Raw genomic sequence first — 18,260 nt, forward strand, 5'->3', positions numbered from 1 at the left:
CAGCAAGTTTCAGATCTCCCCAGAGCACCCATGGCCACTCCAAATAATCATTCCCAAAGATGCGGTGAAGGCCTGGCAGGAAAAGCGTCTGGGTTGCCTATTATACAAACCTGGAGAGTCAGAGAGCTGAGAACAGCAGTGGAGCTCCAACCGTTTTCCATTCCCAGTCAAGGGAGTTGTCCATTAATTTGAATGGGAGATTCAAGAGAACACACACACTCCTTTTCATACAAAATTCTTAAAGACAATGGAAGTTTCTGCATTTTGTCACTGCTCAAGGAAATCTGATACTTCACAACACCTGCACGCAATGAGTATCCACATGAAGAAATCATAAAGAGCCACCTGCCCTTTATTTAAAATGCCCTTTGCAAAAAACTTGCCGTACATTCTTTTGAGAGAAGCAGAACCATCAGGAATCCCACAGCCACAGAATTCAACATCCAGAACCGAAAGCATCGACAAAGCCTGAGCATCATGTTGAGAACCACACTGTATTGAAAACGAGGTCGAGAATACTGCACGGTTACAGTCACAGAGACTAGGATTGCAAAGACACGCTTTCTTGCAATAGAACAAGCTTGGATTTTTAAAAATACAATCATTATGTACAGCAAAATACGTGGCCATAAGGTCAGCCTTAAACTAAGGCCTTGTTTACACAATTTCTGTACTGTCAGGAAGTATTTTGGCTGGGAATGTCATTTTTCTTCCAAATCAATCCAATATTTGCAATTCTCACTGTGAAAAGAGCTATATACCACCTTTGTATTGACATGGGTATAACATATTCCCACAGGGAAAATGAATAAAAGAGTACCTTTATATTGATACAAGATTTTCCTCAGTGTAGAAGCTAATATAGCTTTCGTTATACAGTCAAGTTAAAGCAGTATGACTTTTTTCTACTCTATAGACAAGGCCTATGTTTAACAAGCACCAAAACACTTCAGAGTATTTGGAAGATCAGACAACTGAGCTCTATTTTTTGTACTGTCCTCACCAAGTCATAGAGAACACTGAACATCTAAATACATTCAAAATGCTGGTTAGACCCATACCATGGTTTCTTAAATCCTTCACGGTTTAATGAACACACCTTTTTGGCAAGAACTAGAGTGTATCTACAAAAATCCCAGCATAATCCAGAACTTCCTAGGCCTGCCTTGAGCTGCGCTGCTAGGTTGAGATTAGCTGGACTTTACGTGCCGCTGTGTGCTTCAAACACCCATATTACATCATTCCTCAAGCACAACGCAGGCCGCAGGGAAACAGGAGGCACTAGAACACATGAAGAGTCTGCTATCTGTTGGGGGAACAGCAGAAATACCTGTTTTTACTGTGCGGAACAAGTTGGTTTCAATACACTGATCTAGAACAAGGCCTCTTGGGTGCCAAAAACTGCATGATCCCATTGAATTTAAGGCAAAACTGAACCATGGCAATAGCTGAGATGTAAATTTATGGCATTTTCTTTTTAAATGTCAGACATGACGTTTTTTAAACTGCAGACATGGTGGCAATCGAGCTTTCTTAATGAAGTATGTTAAAATTATTAATAAGCATTACTCCCCTGCCCTTCTGACCTGGAAGTCCTTGAGGAGCTGCCTTCTAGTTCTGTTTTAGAAATTTCTGAAAGACAAGCTGCAAAGAGGTTTTCAGTTTTCACTTAAAAATGGGGGGGCTGGATGAATTTGTCTGTTATATGAAGGCCCCAAGCAGAAGGTAAGGGACCATCAGCAGAGTTTGCCTTTCCCAGCTCTTTGTTTTTAACCGTGATTGTATCAGTCAGACTGATACAACCCAATTGATTGTATCACAACAGCTCCTTGCTGTTTTGAAGGATACATGTGAGCTCAGGAGAATAATTAAGCATATCATCTTTTCAAAATTTTCAGTAGATACCAGGTGTTGCTACAAATAAGTATCCAATTTGCAACTAAAACACAGGATTACAATTTTAATTTCAATCACTAGGATTTCAATACCTAGAATTAAACCAACGCTTCTTCCAGTGCTGAAGCAGGAAGTTTTCCTACCTAGAATAGAAGAAATGATCAGATTCATGGTAGGAATCACGGCAGTCAGTTTGCAGTTGGCCCCTTCACACATCATTGCTCAACCTTTGCTTTCATGTGGTAAAATAATTTCAAGTCTTCTTGGGATAAGGGGGAAAAAAACAAACAAAAATACCTCACAAAAACCAAACTCCACAAACCCCACAGTTGCATGTTTTGTGAGCTAATCTTTAAAGAAGGGGCTGAGAGGGAGGTAATGGAGCTAAACAAACCCCCTCGATCTTCCAAATGACAAAAGGTAGTTCTCCCACCCCAATCCTTCTGCAAACCAGGAACGAAATAACGGTCTTGTCACATCATTTTAAAGTGTTATAATGCAATGAAATTAAAAGCGGAAATTTTATAAATAATCGACCTTTAGAACTTTACCCCAATAATCCATGCTGTTCCCAGTAAGGAACCGGGGCTTTATCTTACAAGGCCCTTTGCATTACAGCCACTCCACTTTCCTACAGCTGCCTACTGAACACAGCGTTCCACTCAATGCTGGCATCGCACAGGGCAGGACCTAAACACAAACAAAAAACTGTATTAAAATTACTAAATATTAGATAAAATGGCGATCTTTTGGTTTGTCTTCCTTTTTTTTTTTTAATGCTGTCCTTAGTTAAATCAAGCCACCCCCACCTTTCACTTCCATTAAGATATAAATCAGGATTAACAGCCTATGTGAAAGTTAGTGTTTCATGTAATACATAAAAGCGCACGAAGTTCTTTTCTAAAAAACAGCATTTGTATTAAAATGGATAGACATCTCTTAAATGCACGTCTGGAATCAAAATGACAGTTGTTAGAATTTTCTTGGTACATCACAACAATAAGATTTCCTTCTTTGCTGGCTGGAGGTACATCCCACAACAGAACCAAAGGGAAAAAAAATAAAAAAAAGAAAAAGGAAAAAAAAGAAAAGCCCATCCCCCCTCAAAATCCCAGAAGGCTAAATTCTTGTAAATTTGAAGTAAATGAAGCCAGAACTTGCGAGACATGGAAATTACAGTTAAAAGGCTCAGATGGAAATAAGAAATAAATTCCACCAACAATAGGCCCTTTTGTCCTGGCTTGTTCGGTGTGATTACTGCAAGGAAACTGTTAAGTAGTTTTTGGAGTAGTAGATAATGGGATTCTGTGGAGCTTTCACAGGTTGGCACCGGCTGGAACAGCTGAGTTTTGAAGGCACTCTATAGACACAGGGCTGCTGTCGGCCCTGCATCACATGGAGGAAGTCTTTGCACTTTAGAGAGCTAGTCATCAAAATCAGGTACTGCCAACCCAAAAGAAAAACCCTCGGAACAACACCACGGCTCCCACCCGCCCAAGGAAAACTGAAATAAAAACGAAATCACACACACACGCACACCTAAAAATTGTGCAGGTTTGTAACATTTTCACAGCTGATTTGAAAACAAAACAGGAAAAAAACCAACACGCTACCACTCTCCTGCAAACTCCCATCCGATACAGCAGGTAAACAAAATAGAAAATTATTTCACGAATCATCAGCAGACACTTTCTGGCACCCCACACTGTATTGGCATCAGTGTTTTAAGTTAGAAGTCCCAGTTCAGATGTGCAATTCTCCAGGCTGGACGCCCCGGCACAAACCACCCGACTTTGCATAGAGATGCCGGGGCCCGGCGGCGGGAGCTCCACGCGTGGCCGGCCGGGCTCGGCCCGGGGACGGCTCCCGGCCCGGCCCCGGGCGGCTCCGCCGCGCCCCGCTGTCCCGGCGGGCAGGGGCCGCTCTCTCCCCCGGCCCGCAGCCGGCGCAGGGTCAGCTGCCCGTTGCAGACACTGACAGGAAATATGCAACGACCAAGACTGGACGAAACGTACATGCCGAAAAAAGCCACATTTCCAACGCGGTTTTTCTTTGTTTTGTTTTGTTTTTTCTCCCCGGGTTTTTTTTTGTTCGTCCGTGCGTTCGTCGCCGGCGCCTGCCGAGCCCGGCGCGCCCGCCCCGCGGCCGGCCGGGGGAGCCGCCTGCTCCCGCCGCCGTGTCCCCGCCGCCAGCCCGGCCGCCGCCGCCCTCAGAGGATGGCGCAGGAGGAGCAGCACTGCTCGTCCCCGTTGGGCTGCGAGGCGTAGTTCATCTGCCTGACGATCTCCGCGAAGAGCTCGTCCACCGAGGCTTTGTTTTTGGCCGAGGTCTCCATGAAGGGGCAGCTCCACTCCTCGGCCAGGGCTTTGCCCTCCCCGAAGGAGACCTCCCGCTCGCCCTCCAGGTCCACCTTGTTGCCCACCAGGATCATGGGCACCCGCTCGTACCTCTTCACCCGGATGATCTGGTCCCGCATGGGCTTGATGTCCTGGAAGCTCTGCTGGTTCACCAGGCTGTAGACCAGGATGAAGCCCTGCCCGTTCTTGATGTAGAGGTCCCGCATGGAGGCGAACTGCTCGGTGCCCGCCGTGTCCAGGATCTCCAGCACCGACGGCGAGGAGTCCACCTCGATCTCCTTGCGGTAGAAGTCCTCGATGGTGGGGTCATACTTCTCGATGAAGGAGCCCGTCACGAACTGGACGGTGAGGGCGGACTTGCCCACGCCGCCCGAGCCCAGCACCACCACCTTGTACTCCCGCATGGCTCCCGGCGCGCCGCCTCCCTCGCCTCCCGCTCGGGGCTGCCGCTTCCCTCCCGCCCTGGCGGCGGGCGGAGAGAGGGAGGCGAAGGAGCGCGGGCGGGCGGGAGGGAAGGAGGGAGGGAGGCGGAGGGAGGGGCGCGCACGCCCCGCCGGCCGCTCACTGGCGCCGCGCGGGGCCCGCCGGGGCGGGGAAGGGGCGGCCGCGCCTCACGGAGCCGCGCCGGGCCGCCCCGTCGCCAGGCCCTGCGCGGCGGCTGCGCGGGACCGCGGAGGGAGGCGGCGGCCGCCGCTGAGGTAGAGGAGGAGGACGAGGAGAACGAGGAGGACGAGGAAGGCTGCGCTGTCGCTACCGGCCCCGCGGCGGGACGGCGCTGCCGCGGCCCATGGCGGCCCGGCCCGGCCCATTGGCTCCGGCCGCCGCCGCCCGCCCCCATTGGCTTCCCGGCCGCCGCCCCGCCCCGCTCCTGCCGGGGCCTGAGGAGCGGGGCGGGGTCGGGGCGCGGCGCCGGGTCCCTCCGCGGGGAGTGGCGGGTTCCCTGAGGAGCGGGGCGGGGTCGGGGTACCCCGCGGGTCCCTCCGCGGGGAGTGGCGGGTTCCCTCAGGGGCGCGGCGGGCTCACCCTGCGCGGGCACAGCCACGCTACCCCCGGCCTGCCGGGTAGGCGGGCGGCGGGGCCCCGCGCCCGGCACGGAAATGGGTGAAGGGCACCGGGACCGGCAGCCCCAGGTCCCCCCGCCCCGTATCGGCGGAGGGCACGGCCCGGTTATCTCCTCACCGCGGGCTCTCCCGACCCTATCGGCCCCCGCCAGGGGACGAGACACCCCCGCAGCCGGCGCCAGGGCCCGGGCAGCTGCGGCGCCTGCCGCTCCCCGAGGGCCGCTGTCCCCTGGCGGGTCGCTGTTCCTCACGGGGCCTGGGGGGCCCTGCGGGCGCGGCCGCTGCCGAGGCCGCGTCCCCCGCCCCGAGTCCCTGCGCAGCCCCCTCGGCTGTGCCCAGCACCTCTGCCCGGCGCGCTCCGGAGGCTGCAGGTGCCCGCAGCGTGCCCGGGGAGCCAGCCCTGCTGGGAGAGGCTCCTGCGCCCCCCGGGGCTGCACTGGAGCTGGCTGCGCTGGCTGCACCCCGCCCTGGCCTGAGGAGCCCCCGCCAGGACACCCCAACTTCTGCGCTTTCCCCAACCCTCTGAAGTCGGGACCGGCTGATCTGTCAGGCTGAAGATGTGGCAATTGCCAGATGTTGATGCTGTTTGCACTTTGTGGCCTGTGAAGAGCAGATCGGCCTGGTGGGGTTGACTCATGGGGACTGGCTCTTTGCCACTGTTTGTACAAGTCATTCCTTGGACTTTCTATCAATCAGACATTCCTTTCCAGAAAATATCATTAAGCATTTTGGCACCCTCCAGTCTTTGCTTTTATATCCTACCTGGTTCTTTACTCTTCTCGGTATTTATTTAAGTAGTTGTGGCATGTAGGTCCTTTGTACCACACCTTATTTACAAACCTAATTTAAACACAGTACTTGGGGAAACAAGCCCTTGTAGACAAAGACAAAAGGATTTGAAATAAGTTTTGTAAGGAGCATTCTGTTGTTTCTGAACAGTTTTCACAGAGGCTAAATTCTACTTAAATTATTGTTCCAGAATTCACCGTGGGGATTCACTCTGCTGGATCCAGCCGTACTGCATCCCCATGGTCATCTGTCCAGGGTTGCATTTCCACCAATCCTCTGGTGAGTACAGCAGATCTGGTGATCTCCGACTCCAGGGGCTTAAACTAACGCCCCCACTATCGCTTGTGTAAGTCTTCGCAAGTGAAGCCGCTCCTGAGGAACACAAAAGTTGTATTCTGCCAACCCTGCTGTGGCGTGGGCAACAGCTTAAACAATTTTCTTAAATATATCCCGTATCTGCAACCCGGCACTCTCCGTACTTAGCGTGTGGGTGTAGGTCATGCCCTGGACGGGTTAGTTTGGGGTCCCCGGTGGGATGCTGCTCTGCCAGCCCTTACCTGGTGTCTGCACAGTCTTCTCATTCACCTGCAGGCTGATCCTAAGCTAGTTGAAGGTGCTATATGGATCAATCTGGAATTAGGCAGGTATTTTATCTTATATTGAGTCCTGGGGGCTGGGCTCTGGCCATATCTCTATTCTAGACTGTGCCTGCCAACCACGTTACCCTTAGCTGGTGACAGACCTGGTACCATCTTTTTTCCAAAGCGGCCTCTAGTTTGGATTCACCAGCAAGATGCTTGTCACTTGGGTTGGGGTCCTTTGGTGGGGGTCTGGGAAGGAGAAGATGACCACTTGAGCACAGAAATTGAAGTATTTGCATGTTCAAGTATTTGTAAGTTTTAATAACTACTTGATAAGCAATAGCATTTTTAAGATTTCGTGTGGATATTTGATCAATAAAACCTCCTCTCTCCCCTTTAAGGTAGCTAAGAGTGGTTTTGGTTATGTTTGTCACAATAGTGTCTAATAATATTGTCATTGGCGTTCAATGTGTCTCTCTTGTTCTGAGACAATGACTCTAGGTTTCCTTATTTAATTTGGGTTGCTCCTATTGAACAGCGGTAGCGCATTCAGCGCTGCGCAAGAGAGAGACTCAGTCCTCAGCCCTGAAAATTTGCTGGGAAGCTTTAACCAAAAATCAGCAAGAAAGATCTATGTGGTGGGTATGAACTCGTTTTAAGAATAACAGTGGAAGCAGCTGACTACTTTTAAAAATCTATCCACATCCTGGCAATGGGGAGCTGAAGATCTCTGTTTTCCTGTCTTTATGTCTCCTACTTCATCCTTCCTCTTCCCATACCAGTAACTCTAAAGTCTGATCAGAAGGTAATGAAATATATTGCTATAATAAAGTAGTTATGCAAAAAGCTGGACAAGTTTCTTTTTTATACAAGCGCACTTGTTTTCCTGCATTCTACATTACAGAATATTCATATTTAAGAGAGAAAAGACTTTTCAAAATTCTTCTTCAAAAATATTCTGGCATTCCAATGGTATTTAAGTATAATAATTAGCTTGTCTGCACCTTGAGTTATTCTTCATAATTCTATATGTGAATACATATCTGATCTAAGGCTGCCTAATGGCTGTTTATCTTAATCCAATGGTACTGGGTATTATTCTAGAATCAAAACGTCTGCATATGGACTTAAATGAGAGAGGCAATTAGGGTAATTCCATGGGTAGACTAGTTTTATTATAAGTGAAACTGTTCCATCTGCTCAACACCCAGATAATCAGAAAGGACCTGATAAGACAAATTGCTGAGTGACTCAGGCCAAAGGTACCGCTCAGTGCTGTCATGAGATGTGTTTGCAGCGTAGCAGCAGGAGCTGGTTTCTCCCCTGACTGAACCAGCTGAGCCGTCTCCCCCGTGCCAGCGATTCCTGAGCAGGAGCTGCTTTGTGCAGTGTCATCCCTTTCCTGATGGCTGCCCCAGCACGTCTGGCCTGCATGGCCCACGGAAACGCAGAAACATTCCCAAATGCAGAGTACTCAAGTTTCATTTTTTCAAGAAATATTAGCAGCTGCTGGTGGGTGTAAATAAAATATATATTAAAAAAAAAAAAGTGACACATACGCAGAAGAAAAAGTTCATTATTTCCATCAAAAGTCATGCCAGACATCTTATTGCTATTGAAAAAATAACCTGTGCTGCCAGGATTTATTACATGTCATCTCACTTGGATTGGTGTAATAATGCCACTTTCTTTTTCTTTGTAAAGAATGTGTTCAATGGCATGTTTATATCCCACTCAGAGACGTGATGTTTATAGTCAAAATATGCATAATTGTCAAAGTTTAGGTCTATTTCTATGTTCTTTATCAGTTATCAACCCCCTTCTATTTACTACAGTAGCAGTTTACATGAAAGGTGATGAGGATCAGGATTTGAGCTGTGTGTACGAAACAAAGCGAGCACACTTATCTGTTCTGCGCAGCAGTCAGGTGTGAGTGGGTGTAGTGAAACAGCCTTTGGAACCATCAGTGTAATCTTGATAGTGCTTGCATGGAACCAGCGCTATTGTATGTTAATGAAAAGGATATCATCAGCATGAACTGAAACCAGTGACTAATTCAAAAAATAAACTTCCTGTCTGCAGCAAAAGCCCTTTTGTAGAAAAATGTGCTTTCTTCACTGCCCCATGGCATTATATCCCACGGCACCACTACTCTGCTGGCAGCAGCACTCAGATGGAGCAAAAAGTTATCATGTGGAGAGTTTTCACTCTTTAATTTGTTTAATTCCTCCATCTCCTGTGCTTTGCCTGACAGAGTCTTCTGTCAAATAGCAGCAAGGAGTGAATACTTTCAGCTGTGATCTTATTGTATTTCGTAAGCGAGGTGGGAGATTCCCAGAAGTCCCGGAGAAGCAGCAAGTGGGGTTTGCAGGTCACTGGGTGAAGGGCTTTTCTTCATCTGCCTTTGGGCTCACACTGGGGCAGTGACATTGTGGGTGTAAGGATGCGTAGTTATTAAGGTCTGGGGATTTTTCCCTAACTAATAATGAGAGAAACACATTTTCATTTTAAAAAATAAGAGTACATCTATGGAAGGAAGTCTCCTAGATAAAACTGGAGTTACATTCCATTCCATTTTCGTCGCCTGTCGTTCCCACAAAAATTATGGAGTGAATCCAATAAACTGGTGAGTCCACAGCCATTACATCGGTAACGTGGAACTGGTGTGAGGAAGGGGCTGATAGACGGGAGAGATGAGTGAACTTGCTTCCCTTGTGTACCACAACAAGAGAAATAAAAATGCTTATTCCATTCATTAACACACACCAAAAAAATTATTTAAACATAGTGCAAACATTTGAAAGGTTTTAATTTGGAGGGGTGTTTGTAGTTTTCAATGGACAGCATGGAATTTCACTGTAGAATGTCATTTAATCAAAATATCTATCTGTTTAACAGTGTTTTGTGATACATTTTGACTAACCCTGAGAGCAAGGAAGAAATTAATTGCTGCTAGTGCTTGCTTGCTTCTAGCTCAAATGATTGTGACATTTCTGTCAAGGTAAACTCTTTCAATGTCCTGACATTATTTCTTTTACTACACTTTAAAAACAGTGTGTGCAACATCTGGACCGAGATGGAGCACCCAATGACTTTCTCGCCCCCAGCTGAAAATGCCTCCGTGCACAGTTTTCCCTGCATCCCGAGCTGTGTGCGAGCCAGCTCAGCCCAAAGGCCCGGTGCCAGTCAAACCTGAGCGCCGGCCTTGCAGGGACTGCCACAGCTCCCTTTTGTGGCAGCTTGCTTGTAGCCTCCAGTGCAGATTCGGTTGCAAGAAGAATGGGGGAAGCTGATGCTGAAATCACAGTAGGTGTTTGCAAAGTGAATACATTTAAACACAAAATCTCCTTTTTTTGCCACTTCGCTGTGCGCTGTGAACATTTACAGTCGCTACAGGGGGGAGATGCTGTGTTAGGAACATTGATTGCAACAGACCAAGTTGAGTCATGGAAAAACTTAACTTATTCAACCTCCAGGGACATTTATATAAATTCACATCGTACCTGACAGATCAATGCGGGTTTGCTGACTGACTCGTTGTTCTCTGTCCTGTGTTACTATATTTTATCCATTAGGCTCCTGAGCCAGATTGGTTAATACTGAAAGAGACTTAAAATAGCATTTCTCTGATGGCAATGGCTGTGAAAGACAAGCTGCAGTTTGTGTCTCCAGCTTTGACAAGGATTGCACAGCAATCAGTGAAAAATCAGAGCTTTAAAACCAAATAAACATACAGAGTAACTGTCAAGGCCTTTTGCCTGCTTTGGTTTTTTTATTAGTGGTAAGAAGACCTCCACAAGAGAAAGCTGCAACACAAGTGTGTCTTGCTTTCTGTCTGAATCTATCCCCACATTATTTTTCAGGAACAATGATATTACTAGATTCGCAGAAGTTCACCAAAATGCACCCATTTTCAGGTGCTTGGTACAAACTCATGGCATATTGACAGCAAGGCCCTCTAGGAAGCTGAGCGCCTCTAGGTCTCAGGGAGACAGACAAGCCACAGATCCCTCAGCCTCGGCCTGATGGAGTCCTGAAGACTGCAGGAGAAAAGAAATTGAACTGGACAAGAGGAACTGCCTGCTCAGTTGAGCTTTATTTTGTAGTACGCAGGCAGACTGCAAGGTCAGCAAATCTCTGCCAGCTCCGTGGCCATATGGGCAATGGCAGTTTATGAAGCAGCCGTGCCAGATTTGGCAGCCCTGGTGATGACCACATGGCAGGTCAGTGAAAACCATTTCGGTGCCAGTTGTGTAATTTCTCTCTTCAGCCATCTGAGAAGAATACGCAAGAGCAGATTTTAGAAAGGATTGTGTCATTTCAGCTCTGAAACTTACCCTGTTCTTTACAGGGGATATGCATTTCCCAGGTGACAAGCAGAGCTCTTTGGCTATGTCTTAGATAATTGAAAACATTTGAGTTTAAATATTGTTATTCTTTACATGTGTGTAGCCTTGTATTTGGGTATTTTGAAGTAATTTGGGGGTAAACTAATTAACAAGGGAGATAAGGGGTTTTTTGATAGAGAAAACTAAGACCCATGATAGCTCAGGCCGACAAGTTATTTGCAGCCCAAATAGCCTTCAAATCTTTTGAAATTCTCTACTTCAACACAAAGCCGTGCTTTCTGATTGTTTTAAAGGGCTGCTTACAGCTCCCTTCCCTCGAGGCTGCTCCTGGCCGGTCAAGGCTGGAGGGATCGCGGTGGCTGCCCACTGGTTGTGTCACCAGCACAAACCGCGTTTCATCGGCCAGGCCTTCAGCTGCAGGGCCAGGTTACCGTGGATGTGGAAGCAAACGGAGCCTTGCGACACCCAGCCTCTGCAGATAACCCACCCAGCCCGGCGGCCGCGGCACAAACAGCCCCTCCTGTGTGCACAGATGACCTCATGAGGATGAGCAGAGAGCGCAAACTGATGGTGACGCTCCTTGATCTGTAAGCCACGTTTGACGTTGTCAGGCGGAACGATCAGGAATGCTGGTGTGACCACAGGCTCCTGGGGAGCTGGTTTGCAGGCTGGCCATCGTCAGGCGCTGTCAGGAACAGGGGCTGGTGCCCCAGGGCTCAGTCCCCGCTGCCCAAACCTCTGCTGGGGGTCTGCTGGAGCCTGCGTGCCCCAGGCCTGTCTGCACACGGCTGGAAAGCACTATGACTCACTGAATGGAGACATATTTCTGTCTCTGTACGCTGTGTTGTAAGGCTTTCAGTGAGACGATGCCGCAGGGGTACCGATGGCGGTTTATCAGCGCCGCTGCCTCCGTCGGTGGCACCGTGCTGCTTGAAGTGCACCAGTAAAAGGCACCCCAGACCAGTCCCATCATGTGAGGAAAACACACTGGAACAACCAGACTAAAAGTGACTTGAAACGTGAATTGATTCTGCTTGTAATTCATCACTTAACAAGGGTGAGGGACCTGCAGTAGATTCATAGAGACAGATCCCGCTGTTCTTCATCAAGTGGATTGTGATTTACCCCAGAATCACATCGGAGTGAAAGTCGAGTTATATGGTATCAGGAGCTGATACATAGTAAAAGGGAAAAAGACACAAGTTACTTTATTTACCTGGAGCACATTTCCCAGGACAGAACTGAATTCAACTTACTAGTCCCGCTTGCAAACATCAAACAAGATATCTGGTCCTAGGGTCTGTTACAATTAATCCTTCACATGCTTCTGTTCATTTTGTCCAGCTCTTGATCGTTCAAGGAGACCTGGACTTTGAGGTTCTCTTAGTGTCTATGAAGCAGATGTGGCATCTGACCACTGTAAGCAAAACAAAATATCAAGAGTTTCAGTTTCCAACTGTACTTCAGGGGTTTTTGCCCGGTTTCACCCTCCTAGTGAAGCCTGCGGGCTACTTCGCCCTATGAGCAGATTCTTGTTGCGTAATGGTACACTAAAAATTGAAACTAGATACAAAATTGAAGCTGGTATCTAAGGCACGGATGTTTGTCAGCTCTCCAGTTTATCAAAGTCACTGGAAATTCCAAGTGATTTTGATAACCAACTTGATAGCATCAGCAAATCTTGCATTTGGACTTGTGATGTTCAAGGCATTGATACAAATACAAATTACATTCCAGATAGTTTGATATGTCTTCCAGTTTTATGGCAGACTGTTGATAACTACTCTGAATACAACATAATAATACAGGGTGTTTCAAAAAGATGGACCCAATTTCAAAGCAATACTGCTGGGTCCATCTTTTTGAAACACCCAGTATATCAACATTGTTTTCTTAATAGAAATAGGGGACGTGGGAAAAGCTTTTCTACAGTAAAAAATACATCAGATCCACTGGCTCCCACTTACAACGTACGGCTGCTTCTTTGGACAAAACCAGAAACAGTGTACGCTGTGGTGTGGTTTGGTCACATCTGTGTCTGGATTCGCAGAAGAAGTTTCTTAACAGGTTATTCTAGATGCTTTCACAGACTGTTTAAAGAAGCATTGTAGCATTCAGCCAGGTCTGCTGACACCGAGGTGACTGACTAATGCAAATATATATGTAAGAGCCGGTTTTGATTTCATTGTTAACTAGCGCCTCACTGTCTTTGTACCATAAACAATATATTTCATAGTTTACATCAGATTGAATCCTTCTGCAAATATAAGCAAACACATTCATGAGAACAGGAAAGTGAACTCTGTGGGACACTCATGGCTGCAGTGACAAGTCAACTAAAAATAGTCTTTTATTGTTGATTTTTTAAAATTAAACCATCCAGCACTGTAGTGCATAGCGCCTAAAGCAAGAATAGTTTGGTACCTGCACAGCCTGGAGAGGAGTTTGGAGGAGGGTTTGGGATCTCACGATTGTGGGGATCTGGAAGGAACGCGCCAGTTCTCTGCATCATGAACTGATTCTCTACCGTCATTGCTTAAAATCATGATTTTAAATCTCCTTTTAGTCTTCTCAATTAAAGGCTTTCACATGGCAAGACTTCCCTCACCCTGGGAGGACTGCCATGCCGAGACAGCCTGTCAAAGAACGGGTGAGAAAAAAAGAAATCCCGTTCAGTCTCAGTCTCAGCTAACTGGAAGCAGAGGCGTCTGTGATCCTTGTCCCGCGTGTGGCTGCTCCGGGCGGTTCCCTGCGGCGCTGGCAGGGGTGACCCGGCTCTGGCACGGCTGGAGAGCAGGACGAGGCTCCAGGGACCGCGGTTACCGGGGTTTAGCAAGTGTGAGTCGCATTTGCTGTGTGTCTGCCAGGTTCACACCTGGGGTGAGCGCAGCCGTGTCGGTGCCTGGCTGCTGCAGCCAGGAGCCTGGAAATACCACCCAAACCCATGAGTCACGTCTCCTGTGTAGGGCTGAAAGCCATTCCTGGGACTCCAGGGAGTGGAGGGAAGGGGACAGGACGTAATACCTGGGACATTTTATAGGGTGTGGTGCTGACTCAGGCTAGCTACAGCCAAATCTCACCCTTCTCCTGACCAATAAACAGAATTAACTGGTAAGAACAAGAACGAAACCCCATGAGTTACACAGCGACAGCACAAAGTGGCCGTTTGCCACACCGTGTGAGATCTCTGAGCACCAAAGCCCGTCTCAAGAGGAGGATGCAGCTTGGAACTGCCACAGCAATGCAATTAGCTGCTTCTGCAGTAACAAACATGGGGAGAATATCTCCACACACCACTAAACACGTGCCCCGTGGCTTTGGAGCGCCTTACCTTTATACAGAGATCTGCCCCGCTTCTCAGCGGGTGCTTATCAAGATCAGTCATGAGCAGACTGACATCTATTGATAAATTGATCGCATTTAAACCAAGCTGGCTTACCACCAGCACTGATAAGAGAGGTGAGTAGGAGCTATTACGAAATCAGCCTGTGCTGCAGGAGGCACAGCGCAGAGGGAAGGGGCTGCGGCTGCAGCATCGCCCGTGCTGCCCGTGCGTGGGGCAATGCCTGGGCTCCGGCGCCTCCCCGTGCACAGACCCGGCTTTGTGGAGAACGGCAGAATTTGGGGCAAATCTCATGCACCTTCTTTGCCACTTGCATGTCTGTCGAGAGAAGGCAGCACCAGGAAAGACAAAAGTGGGTTTGCTGCTGTAGTGACAAACATCATTGATCTGAATGATTCAAAAAATGTTATCCACATGACAAATTTGCTAAAAGCTAACTCTCTTCTTTTATATGTAACACAGCCATTTATTCCCATCAGCAGCAGAAACCTTATAGAAGCTATAATTATATATAATTAGCTTTTGTCTCTCTCTTTTTTTTTTTTTTTCTAAACTAGATGCCTAAAACCCTGTGATCTCAAAAAACGAAGCTGTGTTAGAAGGGGAAAGCGGAACGTGGAATCAAAGTCATAGTCTCTTCTTGCTAATGAAAGTGCTCTGCAGAAAATACATCCTGGGTTTTGTTTCACGTGAAAAAGGGCAAGGCTGTGACAAGAAATATACAGGATATTAGGACCTTGACTATTATACATTCATGAAGTGCTTGAGAAGTCCCCTGTTAAACTCGCTGGTGCTGTGAGAGCTCATCGGCAGTGGCTCTGTGCTGAGGCTCCTGTGCAAGGACACGTCTCCAAAGACAACATTAACTCATGGAAGACCTTTGAAAAGAGAAGTAGGATTACGGCTGTAAAAAGTAGGTAACTCTCTCAAATTCCTAATCTCTTGACCACTGTAAGGACAAAACTAATTTTTTTTTCTTTTTTAATGGTGTGGCCTGTACTTAGGCTGTGCCTGTGCAGGAATATTTTAAGGGAATTGACAGTAGTTCCAGGAGAGAGAAAAGCTGCGTGCTCTGCCTGGCCCGGGCGGGGGACGTGCTGGGGCTGGGGACTTGCCTCTGCATCCAAATGCCTTTTTCACTGCTGGGACAATAAAAGCTGTACAAAGAAATATATACAAATAAATACTGCATGAAGAATGAAAGCTTGCAATACTGGTGATGCTCAGCTGCACGGGTGAAAACAAACTTATGTCTGATATGTATCATGCTACAGCTAAATGCCCAAAGTATGTATTTTTCACTGCAAATGAATTAATGTTATATTTCTGAGTCCTGCCTATATTCGAGTCAGCTGAAGTGACCCTCAGCATACCAACCCTTCAGCTGAAGAGCAGTTTCACTTGATTTAATTACCCCGAATCCTCAGAACCCACCAGCAGCCAAAACTCAACTGATTGGCATTGGTGGCACAAACAATGTGATCATTACCTGGGGCTTGCAGGTGGTTGTTTGGGATGAAGAGGGTTTCTTGAAGCTTCTCCTTTGCACATCCTCAAATATGAAAGAACAGATTGTGAAAAAGGAGAAAAAGTCATGTGGGATGTGAACAAAAACCCAGTAAACTGTAGTTATTATCTCTTTATTGGAGATGTACCATGAGTCTACAAATAAGCTGTGTTCTTACTACAGTTATTTCATTTAAAAAATAATGTTAGTAGCAAAAGTAACATTTAAAAGTAGAGTTTGGTGTAGATAAAGACCAAACCACCATTCCTACTCTTACTTCCCCTCTGCAAAACGCCACTGAATGTTACAGCTGTACCAATAACTGAACTCACGGTACAATGAAATTCTGTCAACGGTATTTAAACATTGAGAGCAGGCCCTGATCATTTCCCACACTGAGCCTGGTGTAAGGGTACTTTTTCAGCATCAAGAAATCTATTGCCTAATTGATGTTTTATGACAGTTTGAATATGCAAAGTACTATATAAATGCAGAGCATGATTCAGTTGTCAGTATCTGAACATAAATTACGTTTCACGCAGGGTTTAGGATAAGAAATTCCATAACATTTGGCAAAATGGCTTATGCATTCCCAGTAATTTTACATAAAATCTATTCATAGTGTCCATTGACTGGAAACAATACATGTGATTCTTTTAGTTGAACTACTTAATTCAGCAGATAACCGCTGCTGCTTCATAGTTCAGGGATGAGAATTGAAGAGAGCAGCTGAGGCATACATTTGAATGTGATTAATGACAACGGAGCTGTTTCAGAGGACAGAGGACACACTATGCACTCAGCTCGAGCTACAAAACGAAAAGGCAAAGTGGCCACTTTGGGTTGAACAGTAAAACCAAAGCTGGTCCTGCCCAGGCTTGTACAGGAGGGAGGGACGAGGTGTGACAGGCACACCAGTGCTCGTGTGGTCCTACCGAATTCCGACATTGAGTCAAAGTGAGACAGCGCTTATAGCTTCTGCTTGTGTTTTTCTTTCCTCCTTTTGATGACACCAGACTTGTTACGGCCTAATACTGTGCTCTTTGTCCATGCAAAATAAAAGCAGAAAGATGGCTGAGACTAGCAAGAAGCAGGTTTGCACGGTGCTGTGCCGAACGCTTGCCCGAGCTCTAAGCGGCAGAGTGCCTGTGAAGGGACGGCGAAGCTGCCTGGAGAGCTGTTGTGGAGTGTGGCCTCAGCACAGCCATTAGCAACCAAAACCAGGGGATGGTGACACCGTAATTGCATAACGGCTTCTAAAACTGATTCATCCAGACATTTCTAACAGCAGAAAATTTATTTCAGCTGTTATTTTATGAAATAGTGTTAGGATTCTCTCAAAAAATGAAATACTTATTCAGGTCGCCTTTTTTTCTCTGTACTGAGTTTCTAAAGAGACTCAGTTGTGATGCTCTGGGATGTTTGCTCATCAGAAGACGAGAGTTTGAGCTCAAGGAGGAAGTTACTGCAATACACAGAGTAACAGAACGGGCTCTCCTCATCCATTGTTTGGACAAAATCCATGAGATTTCACTCAGGGAGCTGTAAAACTAGACCCCTGAACTCCTGTACTAGTGATTTCTGAAGAGTTTATTTTCTGTTTTGCTTTCCTGTTGTGTGCTCTTTGGGGCAGATCCCCTGTAGAACTCTGAAAGCTGCGAGGAAGCCCGCCCTGGTACTGCTGCTGGAGTGAACGTTCCACCCTCAGCAGCAGTTTGCAAAGGCAGAACCCAGTCTAGTGGAGGACCAGCAGCTTAAGGTGTTCATGCTTTTCTTGCAGCTTCAATTTGAACACAAGAGGTCTGAGACTTGTAAGACTTCCTTCCACTATCAGTACATCTACAGAGATAATGAGACTGTGTTACAAACACACGATGCCTTTCTTGTATGTTTTCATTAAACACAGAATACTTCAAATGCTCCTGGTGGAGCTGGGTGACTCACAGGACTGGTAATGGGATTAGATCATTGGTTCAAGACTAGTTCAGGACCAATATCCTGTAATCTGAGACACATGGCTGAGCCCTGGTTATGTCAGCGGGGCTGGGGCAGAGATCCTGGTGTTCTCCTGCAGATTGGGGTGCCGGGGCAGAACACGGGCTGAGGAGCGTTAGCACATCATCGCTGGGTTTGCTCCTTGACACATTGTCGTTAGGTTTGCTCGTTAGCATGTCATCGCTGGGTTTGCTCATTGCCATGTCATCGCTGGGTTTGCTGACGGTCTCCTTTCTGTTCCCAGCTCACCTTCTCATCGCTGGGTCACGTCATTAAACCAATACAACCTATCTATTCATAGTGGAGGAGAATTAGATTGTGGTTAACTACAGCTAGTTACTTCATGAGATTTCTGAAACCTCCTGAAGGTGCCTGCAAGTGG

At 47.1% G+C, this 18,260-nt stretch overlaps 1 protein-coding gene and 1 long non-coding RNA gene across 2 annotated transcripts; one reads left to right on the forward strand and one right to left on the reverse strand.

The window, feature by feature from the left end:
- Positions 1 to 367: 367 nt before the first annotated feature.
- RAP2B (RAP2B, member of RAS oncogene family) lies at positions 368 to 4,715 on the reverse strand. Its single transcript, XM_065640399.1, has one exon. The coding sequence runs from the start codon at positions 4,655 to 4,657 to the stop codon at positions 4,106 to 4,108; it is 552 nt and encodes a 183-aa protein (XP_065496471.1). The 5' UTR covers positions 4,658 to 4,715; the 3' UTR covers positions 368 to 4,105.
- Positions 4,716 to 4,834: 119 nt separating this feature from the next.
- On the forward strand, positions 4,835 to 15,329 carry LOC135991676 (uncharacterized). Its single transcript, XR_010606537.1, has 3 exons — positions 4,835 to 4,951; positions 6,294 to 6,382; positions 14,934 to 15,329. It is a non-coding gene; the product is annotated as an uncharacterized LOC135991676 (long non-coding RNA).
- The last annotated feature ends 2,931 nt before the right edge of the window (positions 15,330 to 18,260 follow it).

The sequence above is a fragment of the Caloenas nicobarica genome, chromosome 8, assembly GCF_036013445.1.
Source record: "Caloenas nicobarica isolate bCalNic1 chromosome 8, bCalNic1.hap1, whole genome shotgun sequence".
Classification (NCBI taxonomy): Eukaryota; Metazoa; Chordata; class Aves; order Columbiformes; family Columbidae; genus Caloenas; species Caloenas nicobarica.

Excerpts from the sequence above, each read along its gene's own strand:
- RAP2B (XM_065640399.1), bottom strand. The coding sequence starts at position 4,657 with ATGCGGGAGTACAAGGTGGTGGTGCTGGGCTCGGGCGGCGTGGGCAAG.